At 41.7% G+C, this 17,481-nt stretch overlaps 1 protein-coding gene across 1 annotated transcript; it reads right to left on the bottom strand.

The window, feature by feature from the left end:
- Positions 1–875: 875 nt before the first annotated feature.
- Positions 876–16,185, bottom strand: LOC311110830 (PDZ and LIM domain protein 1-like). Its single transcript, XM_084153414.1, has 7 exons — positions 15,700–16,185; positions 14,502–14,653; positions 12,244–12,328; positions 11,192–11,379; positions 10,780–10,892; positions 5,247–5,361; positions 876–1,688 (listed from the first exon to the last, which is right to left on the bottom strand). The coding sequence occupies exons 1-7, from the start codon at positions 15,790–15,792 to the stop codon at positions 1,502–1,504; spliced, it is 933 nt and encodes a 310-aa protein (XP_084009540.1). The 5' UTR covers positions 15,793–16,185; the 3' UTR covers positions 876–1,501.
- Positions 16,186–17,481: the final 1,296 nt, after the last annotated feature.

The raw sequence follows: 17,481 nt of genomic DNA, 5'->3' as shown, positions 1-17,481 counted from the left end.
GGTAATGCTTGAAACCAGAAAGACTCTTCAGCAAGAGCGTAAATTAAAAAAGAACCAGAGCAGCAGGGTCACTAGGTGACCAGTGGTCACCGCTAGCATCCAGCTCTGTCACCATGCAAAAAAACAACATGTGGTGTCCCCAGCCAGAATAACATGAAGTAGACAGGGCGCCTGACCAGCTGGAGACATGGGGATGAAATGGTCAATTACTGTACAGTACTTTACGGGTGTTTAAACAAAACTGACTTTTGAAGCATGTATTGGCCTAATAATAATAATAATAATAATATGCCATTTAGCAGACGCTTTTATCCAAAGCGACTTACAGTCATGCGTGCATAATTTTTTTTGTGTATGGGTGGTCCCGGGGATCGAACCCACTACCTTGGCGTTACAAGCGCCGTGCTCTACCAGCTGAGCTACAGAGGACCACACTTGCCTACTTACCAGGGCAGTGCCATCTCCTGCTGGGTCCAAGGGTCAGGTAGCCCCATGGGTGGGAAGCCTCCCACTCATCCACCCAAGAGAAGCACAATCTCATTCTAAATGCTTCTAATGATCTCCCTGGCCTGGAGGGGCTCCGAGTGTCTCCTCTCCACCCCTGGTGCCCCCAGACAATAAGTCTCTCTCGGTCTCCTCGGGCCCTCAACGTCTCCTCGATCAGACTCTTACTCCATCCTTTTTGGTCGTCCAATTCATCGTCTTCTCTCCATCCTTTTCTTTTTGCTCTATGGGCAAGACGTTGCTCCCTTGCTTGTTGAAACAACGTTGAGCACACTTTTACCAATACTGAAAAAGACAGCCCTGCAGAATGTTAATCGTCCTTAAAACCCAACCTTTATGCAGATAACTTGATGAACTAACAAAACAAAGGATCACGGTTTGAGACAACATTTATTAAGTCATAATTATATTGACAAGAGTAATTTTGAAGACCAATACAGCATTTTCACTATGAAAAGATAGAGCTCAGCAATCATTTTGGAAGAGTTTTGTTTATGAACATCCACCCAGAAGCAGGGCCACCAGAATCCTGGATCCAACCACCATGAAAAAGTCAAACCCAAGTACAGTAGCTACTGCAGGTCCCTTGAATATCCTTAGTCACAGCATGTTTGAGACAGATTTTCATGGTAAAAACAGATAAACCCAAAACATTTATTAGCCTACTGATTAAAATGCAAATGTTTTGGATTCCTCTTACAGAGATTGGTTGAACCCAGACTACACCATGTATGCAACCAATTCATAGCCTTCTTTGGTTCCTAAATGTATACGCATAATGTGCAAATTATTATTATTTGACGAGTAGCAAACCTCGATTGAAGCTTAACATGTTGTGCCTGGTAGTAACATTATCCAGGCATAAAACAGTAGACCATTTTACAGTCTAGAATGTGACATCTTTAAAATGCTGGAATGTCTTGGAATGGTTTTCATGGAGTCTTGGAGACACTAATATGGTCATGTGCAGTTTGAGGCAGTGTTCAACGAGACAGCTCTACTTGGGGAAGACTGTGACCACGTCATAGCCTTCGGGTGGAGTCACTCGCTCACGTGCGTGTTTCTCGCAGTAGATCTGGTCCTCCACGAAGAAATGTCCCTTCTGTTTCAGGTTGATGTCACAATTGGAGCAGGTGTAGCACTCGGGGTGACGAAACTTGTCCCGCAACTTGACAACCATCCCTCTGAGTTTGGGAAAGAAGAGATCACAAACTAAATGGTTAGGTCAAATAAATAAATACATGATAATAAAAAAAATCTTATGAAAACCCTCTTCATAATGCATTATTTGCCCAGTTATAATGCTTCATGAGCATGCATAATACACTATAATGCATTACATAGATATTTATGAGCACCTATTAGCTCCTAATAACATTCACAAAGCATTATGCGCAGGCAACATAATATCCCATGTAGCAAAGTCTTATAATGGCCAATATGAAATGCTCATTGGAAATGAGGGGGTTCGACAATCATGTTTGGTGTGCAAGGCAGAGTTACATGTGTGACAGTGTGCGCAGGGGAATTTGAATATACCCCTTGACGAGAACTTAAGATTTCCTAATGAGCTTTGCACATAGGGCATAACTCTTCATAAGCCATTTTACAGCCTTTGTCATAATGCTCTATGAATGTAGTCAGATGTTTCTAAGCAGTTATTAAGGCCTATGTAGTGCCTTGTAATGCATAGAGCATAAGGAGGTATACATTATGAAGAGGGTATGAAATGTTATATCTAAAATGTTAGACAAAAATGGTCTAAAATACATTCTAAAAACAGAGACAACCATTTCTGCCTTTGTAGGAAGATAGCAAGACAATTAGATAAGTAAGACAATTAGAAACTGAGATGTCGTTTTTCCACACACACCTCTAACACTGTTCCATCTTCTCTTATCATGATAGACAAAACAGCTAATCTTGCCACCCAATCCACCGTGGAGGTCTCACAGTAGGCATGTCCAAGCACCCTTAGAGCGTCTCTTAAAGGGCAACTCCACCACTTTTCAACCTAATTTTAATTATCTCCAGCACAACACCAGTGTCTACATATGCCACAGGAGGTTGGTGGCACCTTAATTGGGGAGGACAGGCTTGTGGTAATGGCTGGAGCGGAATATGTGGAATGGTATCAAATACGTCAAACACATGGTTTCCACGTGTTTGCAATTCCATTTGCTCCGTTCCAGCCATTATTATGAGCTATCCTCCCCTCAGAAGCCTCCACTGACATGTATGAATACGGCGCAGTTCTACGTTTTGTATACTTTTTTTTGTAAAAAAGTTATACCCGACGAAATCATCAAAAGTTCAAACATTTTAAAACAGTGATTTTCAAAACAGATTTGCGGTGACATGGGGAGTAAGAACACTCTGGCTAGAAACTCGTTGCAGATTTTGAAAATCACAATTTCTTACTTTTAATCCTATCCTGTGAGAAGCATTTTTCAGGACCTTTATCTTTTCAACCACAGATCATAGAAAAATGCTGTTTTCACATATACAGACACTGGTTTGGTGCTGTAGATAATGAATAGGAGGTTGAAATGTGGCAGAATTGCCCTTTAAGTCTTAACACTTTATAACCGAGTGTTAACAACCCCTGAAGTGCACAGCTGTTGGCGGCATGCTCACAGCATGGCTGTATATCAACCAACTGAATTGATATGTGACACAAAACCCTTCTCCTGTGACATTCCAGAAGAAAAAAAACTTTGGAGACAAATACCAGTGACAAAAAAGACTAAGATACAGTATTTCATCTTAGTGTAGCAACTGAGGCTGCGTTTACACAGCCATCCTAAGAACCCAATTCAGATATTTCTTTCTGACTGTCCACACTCAGTTTTTCATGTGACTAGGGTTGCAAAGATACTGATAATTTACAAAAGTTACCGGAATCTTCAGTAATTAACAGGTAATATATGACAATCTATAGTAACTTTGGTCATTTATACTTGAATAACTTTCAAAAAATGTATTCATATATAGTATTCTTTGTTTATATCCGTGCCAATGTAGTTAATTCGTTTCTAGTGGATAGACCATTTGGTTCAAGAGAAAATAGTCTAAATAATGAAAAAAAAGCATCTTCAGCAAATATATTATTTTCAATTAACTCTGCAACTCTTCCAACTATTGACTTTTTCCCCACAACTGCCACCAGTTTAGTGCCAAAACATTTACAACAAAGACATATTGACATAGTAAAATAAATAAGTGTAAAAAAACAATATAAATGATATTTCATGCTGAAACCCTCATATTAAACACAAATGGTATTCACTAAGTTGGTTTGTATTTAGGCTAATGTTTTACAGCTTTGTCATTACATTTTACATGTGATAAGGCCACACAGAGGGCCAGAGATAATTACAAAACAACTGTGATAATCTGAAGCACCCAAAAAGGCCACTAGATACCCCCCAAAAAACGTGAAAAGTTACCAAGAATTCTGGTAGTTTACTGGTAAACGTCAAAGGTTTTCAGTAATACACCCTCCCTTTGCAATTCTACATGTGACCCATATCAGATTGCCGCATTCACACTGATGTAGCCTCTGAAACAGCACACAGATGCAATGCTAATTTCCGGTCACTGTTCCACCTGGATGCCTCTTACGGTTGTTTAGCTCAATGTAAATGTATCACATTCTGCACGTGTTACTTTACACACACATTACCTATCAGTCAATTTGATCGACATGAAGATGTACGACTCTGTCTCATATTTCTGAACAAATTAAATAAAAACCCAGCGAAGATTTGAACAAATATTCCCCCCCAAAATATGTATTTTGTAGGCCAATGTGGACAAGGTAGCTTCAACCTTCTCGGTCTGTTGTAACTAGGATATTAAAGCAGCACAAACATAAGCAGGATGCAGTCTACACATTGCATTGGGGCAAAACAATCTGCCTTTTAACCATCAATAACATACAACTGATATTTCACTTCTCAATGATCATGCAACGCCGTATGATTTGATGGACAGCACATAAAATTCACCAGAGTAGCCCGTCTGTGTCCTGTTATGTTTGATATGCTGCCTAGATAGCTGCATGTAACTCCCAACCTGAAAAAATTACATTAAATTGCTACTTCGACTGCCTTTCGGTGTCCTGCTTACGTTTGTAACGGCCTACTGTTACAACTGACAAAGAAGTTTGTAGTACAACATGTCGAAGTTTGTAGACAAAGACATTTGATCATCGCCGCAGGAGGAAGGAGGGGAAAGCGGCAGTGGAGGGAGCAGCAACGAGGTAAATAAATGTGTGCGTGAGGTAGAGAATCCCACACATGCACAGAAGGTAAGATTGTTTAGCTTTCGAAAAGAGGCGTCCAGGAAATTCAGCCACGCAGCCACCGTTGAATTTTTGGAAGCTTGTCATGTTAATGGCAGGTCATGTGCAAAACAACACTTCAGAGCAAAGAAATCAGATCTGATCATCCAGATTGAGGTCGCATATGAAACATCTTAATTGTATCAGGATTGAGAACCACATATAAAAATGTGGAATACATCAGAACTCAAAAGATCAGATTCCATGTGTTTTTTGCTGTTTACACTTTCTGGAAAACATATTATAGGTATCAAATAAGCCATCCGAATTGGGCTGTATTCATGAAGCATCTCAGAGTAGGCGTGGATCTCCTCGTCAAATCACTGTGAGCAAAATGCAAAGTTTACAATATTATCATGAGATCACGACTGTTTGAATAATCATATGCTGTACTTACACAATCCCTGATCCACATTTCTCACAGATTGGTAACTTGTGCGCATTTCCCACTGTTGAGACGATTTTTGCGGCGGGTGCCTTCACACTCCTAAACCCAGAGGGCTTATCAGGATCTGCAATCAAGAGGAGACAAGCCATCATGGTTTGTTAAGCCACTTACCAATTGCCATTAAATATTTGGAAAACCCTTGAAAATATGGCAAAGGCTTTTTGTGTCACACAGAGATACAATACATTGTGTCACCAGTCTGTTACCAACTATAGAATCAAAATGATCGTTTAAACCAGGGGTGTCAAACGTCCGGCCCGCGGGCCGAATCAGGCCCGCAAACGGGTTTAATCCGGCCCGCGAGATGATTTTGAAAAAAAAATTTTTTTATAATAATTTTGTACAGTATAAAAATGCGCTGCAATTTTTCAATAAAATAAACTGCTGTTCCAATTGCGTCCACTGGATGGCGCAATAGCAATTGTGTTAAGCAAGCAAACTGTTTATACCGGGGCAGAGCAAGTAGGTCAAGCACGTGCAGCCAATGAGCTACTTTGTTTTGCCCGCGATATTTATTACGGCTTCTACTTTTAACATTATGTGCTTTGGCACCCTCATTGCCCCAATATGTCTCTGTCAAAAAAGAGAAAAGTGGACGCAGAGTGCAGAGTTTTCCAAGAAAAATTGTCATCCTATTTATTCACGGAATTGAATGGGAAAGCTGTATGTTTGGTGTGTTCAGAGCATGTTGCAGTGCTGAAAGAATATAACCTTCGTCGCCACTATGTGAGTCTTCATGCCGACAAATATGACAACTTTCAAGGACAGCGGAGATGAGAGAAGGTGAATGAACTGTTGGCGGGTCTGAAGAAACAGCAGTCTGTGTTTACTCACAGCCGAGACATCAGTGACGCTGCAGTGAAAGCTAGCTACCTCATTGCTAATGAAATCGCAGTGGCTTCAAAACCATTTAGTGAGGGTGAATTTGTAAAAACATGCATGATGAAGGCAGCGGAGATTGTGTGCCCTGAAAAGCTGCAGGCTTTTGCAAATATCAGCCTGACAAGAAACACAGTTGCAGACAGGATTTCCGATCTTTCAGTGGATTTGGACAGCCAGTTGAAGCAAAAAGTAAAGTCATTTATTGCGTTTTCGGTTGCAATTGATGAAAGCACGGACATTACAGATGTTGCACAACTGGCCATTTTCATCCGCGGAGTTGATGACACATTGTGTCATCAACTCAAGCAACACTGAAGCATGCATGAGAGCACCAGCTGTTCCGGATGACTATGTGATCACGCTCTCCGTAGCCGATGTGAGTAAGACTTTTAAGCAGGTCAACATTCACAAGGCCGCAGGGCCAGACGGATTACCAGGACGTGTACTCCGAGCATGTGCTGACCAACTGGCAAGTGTCTTCACTGACATTTTCAACATGTCCCTGACTGAGTCTGTAATACCAACATGTTTCAAGCAGACCACCATAGTCCCCGTGCCCAAGAACTCTAAGATAACCTGCCTAAATGACTACCGACCCGTAGCACTGACGTCTGTAGCCATGAAGTGCTTTGAAAGACTGGTCATGGCTCACATCAACAGCATAATCCCAGAAACCCTAGACCCACTCCAATTTGCATACCGCCCCAACAGATCCACAGATGATGCAATCTCTATCGCACTCCACACTGCCCTTTCCCACCTGGACAAGAGGAACACCTACGTGAGAATGCTATTCATTGACTACAGCTCAGCATTCAACACCATAGTGCCCTCTAAGCTCATCACTAAGCTAAGGATCCTGGGACTAAACACCTCCCTCTGCAACTGGATCCTGGACTTCCTGACGGGCCGCCCCCAGGTGGTAAGGGTAGGTAACAACACATCTGCCACACTGATCCTCAACACGGGGGCCCCTCAGGGGTGCGTGCTCAGTCCCCTCCTGTACTCTCTGTTCACCCATGACTGCATGGCCAGGCACGACTCCAACACCATCATTAAGTTTGCCGACGACACAACAGTGGTAGGCCTGATCACCGACAACGATGAGACAGCCTATAGGGAGGAGGTCAGATCTGGCCGTGTGGTGCCAGGACAACAACCTCTCCCTCAACGTGACCAAGACAAAGGAGATGATTGTGGACTACAGGAAAAAAAAGAGGACTGAGCACGCCCCCATTCTCATCGACGGGGCTGTAGTGGAACAGGTTGAGAGCTTCAAGTTCCTTGGTGTCCACATCACCAACGAACTATCATGGTCCAAACACACCAAGACAGTCGTGAAGAGGGCACGACAAAGCCTATTCCCCCTCAGGAGACTAAAAAGATTTGGCATGGGTCCTCAGATCCTCAAAAAAATTCTACAGCTGCACCATCGAGAGCATCCTGACTGGTTGCATCACCGCCTGGTATGGCAACTGCTTGGCCTCTGACCGCAAGGCACTACAGAGGGTAGTGCGTACGGCCCAGTACATCACTGGGGCAAAGCTCCCTGCCATCCAGGACCTCTATACCAGGCGGTGTCAGAGGAAGGCCCTCAAAATTGTCAAAGACTCCAGCCACCCTAGTCATAGACTGTTCTCTCTGCTACCGCACGGCAAGCGGTACCGGAGTGCCAAGTCTAGGTCCAAAAGACTTCTCAACAGCTTCTACCCCCAAGCCATAAGACTCCTGAACAGCTAATCATGGCTACCCGGACTATTTGCACTGCCCCCCCACCCCATCCTTTTTACGCTGCTGCTACTCTGTTAAGTATTTATGCATAGTCACTTTAACTCTACCCACATGTACATATTACCTCAACTAGCCGGTGCCCCCGCACATTGACTCTGCAACGGTACCCCCCTGTATATATAGCCTCCCTACTGTCACTTTATTTTACTGTATATATAGCCTCCCTACTGTCACTTTATTTTACTTCTGCTCTTTTTTTCTCAACACTTTTTTTGTTGTTGTTTTATTCTTACTTTTTTTGTTTAAAATAAATGCACTGTTGGTTAAGGGCTGTAAGTAAGCATTTCACTGTAATGTCTGCACCTGTTGTATTCGGCGCATGTGACCAATAAAATTTGATTTGATTTTGATTTGACATTGACCGTCACCGAGGAGTTCGTGGAGTTGGTGCCGATGACAGATACAACAACAGCAGCTGATATTTTTACCGCATTCGTCGGCGCGCTGGACAGGGTCGGAGTGGACTGGTCCCGCGCTGTCAGTCTGGCTACAGATGGTGCGCCCTCAATGATCGGGAAAAAAGCAGGCGTTGTGACAAAGTTCAGAGAGAAAGTGCAATCTGCAAATGGAGGACGTGATTTTTTGACTTTTCACTGTATTTTGCACCAGGAGGCTTTGTGTTGCAAGTCATTAAAGATGGATAACGTCATGAAGGTGGTCATCCAAACTGTTAATTTCATCCGATCCAGAAGCCTGAATCACCGTCAGTTTGACAGCCTTCTCAGAGAGAAAGACCACATCTATGGCCTGCCATACCACACTGAGGTAAGATGGTTAAGCCGAGGTGCTGTGCTGAGGCGTTTCTTTGATTTACGAGAAGAAATTGAACAGTTCATGGAAGAAAAGGGCAAACCAGTGTTAGAATTTCATTCCGCAGAATGGATGCAGGACCTTGCATTTATGGTGGATGTTACAGAGCACCTGAATAACTTGAACAAACAGCTGCAAGGGCGCAACAAAGTTGTCACGCAGTATTATGACAGCATACGTTCTTTCAAGTTGAAGCTGTCATTGTGGGAGACGCAACTTGCCGGTGGTGATGCAGTTCACTTCCCCTGTCTGAAAAATGTGTGCGCGACCCAACATGTGGCAGACATGAAGCGGTTCAAAGATAAAATAACGGGACTGTTACGGGAGTTTGAGCAACGCTTTCAGATTTATGTTTATATGTTTTTATGTTGATGTGCTATTGTTTTTAATTGATTTTATTTTATTTGTATATTTAACCTATTCTTGACTCTGTGGTACTTGCACTTGTTTGGGGAACAGGATTTCATTATTTTTATCTACATTTCTGCCTGAGAAATGACACCCTGATATAGTTCTGTGATCTGTGAAACAGTTCTGTTAATCACTGAGGCATTGTGTGTTTGTGTGTTCTTTTTCTTTAGAATTTTCAAATAAACTTGACGTGTTTTATGATTAATAGTGATGTTGTGCTTGTACTATTTTGGACACACTGTCCTCAGGCTCCAGCTTTATGTTGTATGTTGATCGTATTAAAACAAAGAAAACAATCTGAAGTTGTTGTTTTTAAGTTATATATATACACACACACCATGATTTTTCCGGTCCGGCCCACTTGGGAATAGATTTTCCTCCATGTGGCCCCTGAGCTAAAATGAGTTTGACACGCCTGGTTTAAACACTACTTAGCTCAACCAAATCTATTCAAGAACAATTGCCAATTACATAATGTTAAAACTCCAAACATTACATGACAAAGTTATAACCCAATTTGACAATGCGAAACAAAAGTGCTAGTGTCTCTAAAATTGTGCAACATCATTGCAACGGTGGCAATACGTTATGCAGGGTTATAATCCAACCCAATTGATACGCAATCCATGTGATGCAACCCAAAATGGTTGCATTTCAAACCCATTTTGAAGTAAATGCCACATTGCTTAAACACTATATAAATATCAGCTGCATATATACAGTGCTGTGAAAAAGTATTTGCCCCTTTCTAATTTTCTCTACTTTTGCATATTTGTGATACTGAATGTTATCAGACCTTCATCCAAAACCTAATATTAGATAAAGGGAACATAAGTGAACAAATAACACAACAATGACATATTTATTTCATTTACCATCACACCACCACCACCACCATGCTTGACCTTTGGTGGTGTGATGGTTTGGGGATGCTTTGCTGCCTCAGGACCTGGACGACTTGCCTTAATAGAAGGAACCATGAATTCTGCTCTGTATCAGAGAATTCTACAGGAGAATGTCAGACCATCCGTCTGTGAGCTGAAGCTGAACTGCAGCTGGGTCATGCAGCAAGACAATGATCCAAAACACACAATCAAGTCTACATGAAAATTACTAAAAAGTAACAAATTGGAAGTTTTGGAATGGCCTAGTCAAAGTCCAGACCTAATCCCAATTGAGATGTTGTGGCAGGACTTGAAACGAGCCGTTCATGTTTGAAAACCCACATGTCACTGAGTTAAAGCAGTTCTGCATGGAAGAGTGGGCCAAAATTCCTCCACAGCGACGTGAGAGACTGATCAACAACTACAGGAAGCATTTGGTTGGAGTCATTGCAGCTAAAGGTGGCACAACCAATTGAGTGTAAGGGGGCAATTACTTTTTCACACAGGGGAATTGGGTGTTGCATTACTTTGTTTATGAAATAAATATGTAATTGTTGTGTTATTTGTTCACTTATGTTCCCTTTATCTAATATTAGGTTTTGGTTGAAGATCTGATAACATTCAGTATCACAAATATGCAAAAGTAGGGGAAATTAGAAAGGGGGCAAATACTTTTTCACAGCACTGTATGTGTGAATAAGTACCTGACTCCAGAATCTCCTGCAGCACTTTGAATGAAGCTGACTGTCGAGGAGGCTCATTAGCCTCTTGGTTTTCCTGCAGCATTTTGTAGACCTCCGAGTCTGCCACTATTGGGCTGAAAAACAAATGAACACACTTCAAATCAATACTAGTTTACATACAATGAGTCATATAGTACAAAGGCGTAGTCAAATCAAGGAAAAACCAATTATAGTGATAGGGCCTTACACATTGCTATGTTTCCTTGGGCCACCACTGAGTTTGACTTGTAACAAACACATACTGTAAGCATTTAACAAGTGAAAATGCAGTACATTCTGCGATAGTAAGCCACGTCGTAAATTTCAGAATGATACCCAGCGAGTAAAATTGGTTGCAATGACATTATTACAACCAGCTGGGATAGATCCTTACATGGTGCTGGGCTCGTTAGCAGCAGTGGCAATGGTTTTCACGTCATCCACGGCCGTGTTAAAGTCCTTGATGTTCTCGGAGGAGTACAGACCGGCAGGGTTGTTGTACTGATTGGTTACCACATTGGGGCCAAACCCAGCGAATGGCAGGGCGCTCCTGTTGTGGGCGGAACCTATGGGTTTCACCTCCTGCAAGTTGGGTGTAGCCAGGGATAAAGAAAGTAATGAGTACAGGACAAAATCATAGAACTATTTTCAACGGCATCTCTCACACACATGCCTTGATAGAAACAGTATGACAGTTGCTTGACTAATTTGTGAATATTAGAGGTAAAGAATAGCATCGTCAAAAGGTTATTTGGGTACCTCCTTCATAATAGCCGGTAAAAAAGGGGCTGCCCGAAACAAAATACGGTGACATGCAAGCACACCATTAATGTACACAGTCAATGAAATGACTAAATACCTTCAAATCTGGCTCATGCTCCGTGCATATTTTCACAAAGACATAACAAAAAAAAACTGCCGCTCCAGGCTGTGGCTCCACACGACAAATGCATTTGTTGGATTCATTAACAGCGAAAGTGAAAAAAATCATTTAAAACAGTGTGTATGCGTAAAACATATATATTTTCTAGAAATTCTGTGACCAAAATGCACTATGTTCGCAACACATCCCTGAAAGCTGTGGAGGACTGACAAATCACACACTTCCTACATTAAATTCACACTTTGGCCTCAATTTTCCATTCACTATGCAGGAACTGAGTCTTGCGTCAGAGCTTGGCTGATAACGCCATGGTCTCCTAGGATATCTCCTGTTGGGAAGTAAACAATGACTTCATCGTTGGCAGTATCACAACCCAAGCCTTTGTTTGTGCAGTGGGGATGTGAAAGGTTGCAGATACTGGATAATTTCCTTTCTGTGAGTATGGGATTTTCCAGTTAATATTCCATGACAGAGCAGGGACATACCTCTAAGTCAACTTATGAATGCCTCATTTCCTAATGATATCTTTGGTCTGAGTGAAGTAGGATACAAGACAGACACACCTGGGGCTCAGATGCAAGATTCATCTTGTAAGGGTTGGTCTTTCCATCCTCCGAAGAGAGCGGTGACCAGATTTTAGTTTCTGATCTAAAAAGACAGTCAGACAATATACAGACTTGCAATTAAAAAACATTCAGTCTTGCAATAAAACAGTTTTCAGACATGCAATAAACATTAAAGATGTGTGTACGGAGCAGGCCTCAAACCTGTTGATGGGACCACAACCATTTCTAAAGAACATATTTTATAGGGGCAATCTGCAGTTCAAACAATAACAAAGCATCACCCCACCACCGTTTTGGTAAAAAGCCACACCCCACCACCGTTTTGGTAAAAAGCCAAAGGGATGGGGCTGGGAGAAATGTAACCACTCTTAAATTAAGACAGCGCTATGAATGCAAGGACTGTCCATCCATGATATCAATTTCCAACATTTAACCATATTTTGAGGCTATACAGTTTTTACAATTACATCATTTACAAACAAAGGAGTAAAACAAGCTTATATTTTGTGTTCTGGGGGGGTTACAGTAGATCTAAGCTCATGAGGCACTTATAAGTTATATTCTTCAAGAATCAATGGCTATATATCATTAACTTAAAAGTCCAAAAATGGATGTAGAAACACAGATTGCCCCTTTAAGGAAAGCACCACTCACAACAACTGTCCTGCCATGATATCACACATACGTCAAGTTGGTACATCAACATTTGGATAAGAGCGTCTGCTAAATGACTAAAATGTCAAATGTAAATGTAGACTGCTGGCAGGCTTCGGCACAGCAAAGTCAAGTTAGCCTGTGCTCATGGTTCTCACAGGGGAAGTGAATGACATTGCTCATGATCATGCACACCGCAAATGACATGTAACTAACTATACAACACATTCGGAAAGTATTCAGACCCCTTGACTTTTTTTACATTTTGTTACGTTATAGCCTTATTCTAAAATGGATGTAAAAACATGTTTTACTCATCAATCTACACACAATACCCCATAATGACAAAGCAAAAATATATTAAGAAATGTTTGCAAATGTATTATAAGTAAAAAAAACAGAAATATCACATTTACTTAAGTATTCAGAGCCTTTACTCAGTACTTTGTTGAAGCAACTTTGGCAGCGATTGCAGCCTCGAGTCTTCTTGGGTATGACACAACAAGCTTGGCACATCTGTATTTTGGGAGTTTCTTCCATTCTTCTCTGCAGATCCTCTCGAGCTCTGTCAGGTTGGATGGGGAGCGTCGCTGCACAGCTATTTTCAGGTCTCTCCAGAGATGTTACATCGGGTTCAAGTCTGGGCTCTGGCTGGGCCACTCAAGGACATTCAGAGACTTGTCCCGAAGCTACTCCTGCGTTGTCTTGCTGTGTGCTTAGGGTCGTTGTCCTGTTGGAAGGTGAACCTTTGCCCCAGTCTGAGGTCCTGAGCGCTCATGAAGGATCTCTCTGTACTTTGCTTCGTACATCTTTCCCTTGATCCTAACTAGTATCCCAGTCCCTGCCGCTGAAAAACATCCCCACAGCATGATGCTGCAACCACCATGCTTCACCGTAGGGATGGTGCCAGGTTTCCTCCAGATGTGACGCTTGGCATTCAGGCCAAAGTGTTAAATCTTGGTTTCATCAGACCTGAGAATCTTGTTTCTCATGGTCTGAGAGTCCTTCAGGTGCATTTTGGCAAACTCCAAGCGGGCTGTCATGTGCCTTTTACTGAGGACTGGCTTACACATACATATTGGATGGCTCATCTCTGTCACCAAGAATAATACATTTTCAGCTGTTTCTGATTAATAAACAATGCCATGCTGGTGTGTGGTAACATTCAAATAAAACCCAGCCCTGAAACAAAACGTTGGCTGAAAATAATTTGTATGTCATATTACAGGAAAAGTCACCGCATTCACACAGATTTATATGAAGTGGGCAGTTCGGATTTATCACTTCAAGCCCAAATATGTCATACTTTGACTAAAACAATGATTTATCGACTTAAATTGTTGTGCAACATCATGGGTAAGCTCTGGCCATAGTCTTTCAGCTCGAAAAAGTGGATTTCTACTGGTGTGGGCATTTAACCTCAGACATAAACAAATCCAAGACTTCCTTCCCCCACCCCCTTAACCATTTGAACCATACAATTTAGTATCCCTTCCATATAACCACATCAGGTGTCAGAGATACTGTACTTGTGCTGGATTGTTTCATAACTCAGTGCTTTTTGAACCCATTTGAGTCTATGGAAAACTGCAACTCCCTACCTGTCGATGGAGAGGACCATTTCCTCTAAGCAGCCCTTGATCTTGTTCTGTGCCTGCAGGTGAGTCATGCTCTCAGTGTGCTCTCCATCTATGGCCAGGATCTGATCCCCGACACACAGATTGGCCTGGGCAGCCTTACTGCCCGGAGTGACCTGAAATATTCAGTACATCATCAACATACTAAACGTTCTTATCAAATTTGGGACCTAGTAATCTGGGATTCATCTATGACATTTCAGGAGGACAAGGATCCTTTGGCAAAACTCTCGAGTGTCCCGTGGCAGGTTGTTATGTGGTAAATATGGGCGCAGTCTCAGTTGTCAGAATGGATTAGTAACACTAGAAAAGTATGATGGTGACTAAGCATTCAAAGGGATGTCTTCGAGAAACTTAACAAATAACAAGAATCGGTTTCACAAACACACTTAACAATATAGTTGGTGGTCAAAGATAAGAGTGTGCATAGCAGTCATTCAGTTGGTTACATCTAAAACACTTCATAATCCTTTGCACTGAAGCCCTCAATACACCTTGCCAATGATTCTTCAATATGTACTTCAGAGACAACAACGTTTAGGGCTAAACATTGTGGGCAAATGTTAGATTGGTGAAGACAGAGTGAAGTTCAGTGCCCCACCTATGACAATGTAGTCTCAAGGGATGTGATCTTGCCTACCCACAAAATGTGCTGTACTGTAGGCCTAAGTCTGAGAAAATAACTTAAACTATATAATTGGTTGTTAATGCCCTCTAGATAAACTAAACAATAATGTATAGACCTATACAGGCTTGGATGGATGTATTGGCCAAACAATGGAAGATTGTCATCTAGAAATAGACTAGGCCAATTCCTGGACGAATTTAACAGTAGCACATGGTAGCACACTTTGCACAACACAAACTGTGAAGCTGGTTTCTCGGGAAAGGCCGTTCAGAGTAAATAAAGTTTTATTGAATGGCCATCTGTCACAATGATCCGAAAAGTAACTTTCTCCTGACCCTCAAGTGGCAATTCATTATTGGGGAGGTTACGAAAATAATGTTCTTTACAGCAGCGAGAACGAGCGCTTCCCCTCGCGCCTCACGGAAAGAGTGTGTTCGAGTCAGCAAGTGAAAGTTCTGCCACGGGAAAAGGCCAGATGCCGTTACATTGTAACAGTACATTATAAAGTGACAGATGATCTGAAACAACACTTACCCGCGAGATAGTCAAGGGTTGTTCAAAATCCTTCCCACCAACTAGACGGAATCCCCAAGGTCCAGGACCTTGCACGACAACTCGTTGAGGCATAGCCTACTTCCAAACTTGCCGAATCCGAGTTAAAAACGTATAATTCTTAGACAGCCTGTGTATGTCCTGACAGATATGACATGTGTGATCAAAGTGAACAAACTTCGATGAGGCTAGTTTGTAGCTAGAAGTTAAAGGGGCGGTTCCTGTTTCAAAGCTGAGCGAATGGTTTTTGATGTTTTCACTCCGATAAGATCGATTTCCTATGTTTGTTCAACCATTTACGGTTACGTCACCATGTTATATGCAAGCTTACCATTTATGGAAGACCCTAATCCCAGGATGTGGTATGTGCCGCTCCCAAAAATGGAATTCCTGCCTTTCGCTCCACTAAGTAGGCTACAGCCGACTAACTGAAACGTCCCGGTGTGTGTAGGCCTACATTCTCTACTTTTTAATTTGCATTGCAAAAACGAATTGTAAATAATAACAATGTGACAACAATTCCATTATAGGAGTTAGATAGGAGACAAGCAAATTAATGAAGGGCCTACACAGCCAACCTGGTGTCAGAGAATTTCTTCTTATTCTGTACGTAAATCCGTTACACTCCCTATGATATATTACACTTAGTATGGTATGTATTAATTTGTGATTACAATTGGTATGACGTTACCTATGTTACAAATTTGAAAAACGTACAATATGTTACGAATGTGCAAAATGTATGATATGTTACGAACTCCAATTTGTTGTTGCTAATGTTAGCTAGGAGGCTAATGCGAACATTAGCTAGGTGGCTAACATTAGCTAGGCTAGGGATTAGGTTTAGGGGTTAGGATTAAGGTTAGGACTTATGTTAAAGAGTTAAGGTTAGGGTTAGGGGAAGGGTTAGCTAACAAGCTAAGCAGTTGCAAAGTAGCTAAAAAGTAGTAAGCAGTTAAAAAGTTGCTAATTAGCTAAAATGCTAAAGTTGTCCGTGATGAGATTCGAACACGCAACCTTTGCATTATACGCTCACCCATCCACTCTGACCAACCACCCTCCTTTAGTTTTTGCCTTAAGGAACCTTCTGTCTTACACTACCGGTAAACATTTTTTGAACACCTACTCATTCAAGGGTATTTCTTTATTTTTTACTATTTTCTACATTGTAGGATAATAGTGAAGACATCACACTATGAAATAACACAAATGGAATCATGTAGTAACCAAAAAAGTGTTAAACAAATCAAAATATATTTTATATTTGAGATTCTTCAAATAGCCTTGATGACAGCTTTGCACACTCTTGGCATTCTCTCAACCCGCTTCACTTGGAATGCTTTTCCAGCAGTCTTGAAGGAGTTCCCACATATGCTGAGCACTTGTGGGATGCTTTTCCTTCACTCTGCAGTCCGACTCATCCCAAACCATCTCAATTTGGTTGAGGTCGGGGGATTGTGGAGGCCAGGTCATCTGATGCAGCACTCCATCACTCTCCTTCTTGGTAAAATAGCCCTTACACAGAGTGGAGGTATGTTGGCTCATTGTCCTCAAATCAAATCAAATGTTATTTGTCACATACACGTGTTTAGCAGATGTTATAGCGGGTGTAGCGAAATGCTTGTGCTTCTAGCTCCGACACTGCAGTAATATCCAACAAGTAATATCTAACAATTTCATATATACAGTGGGGGAAAAAAGTATTTAGTCAGCCACCAATTGTGCAAGTTCTCCCACTTAAAAAGATGAGAGAGGCCTGTACTT

Source organism: Coregonus lavaretus, assembly GCF_964263955.1.
Source record: "Coregonus lavaretus genome assembly, chromosome: 36".
Lineage (NCBI taxonomy): Eukaryota > Metazoa > Chordata > Actinopteri > Salmoniformes > Salmonidae > Coregonus > Coregonus lavaretus.
This window is presented reverse-complemented; position numbering and strand designations above follow the sequence as displayed.

Bases quoted from the DNA above. Each gene is read 5' to 3' on its own strand.
- LOC311110830 (XM_084153414.1), bottom strand. From the start codon at position 15,792: ATGCCTCAACGAGTTGTCGTGCAAGGTCCTGGACCTTGGGGATTCCGT. The intron at 12,329-14,501 runs GTAGGGAGTTGC...CTGTCTTTTTAG, and splicing joins ATGGTCCTCTCCATCGACAG to ATCAGAAACTAAAATCTGGT. The intron at 5,362-10,779 runs GTACTTATTCAC...TCTTGATTGCAG, and splicing joins GCAGGAGATTCTGGAGTCAG to ATCCTGATAAGCCCTCTGGG.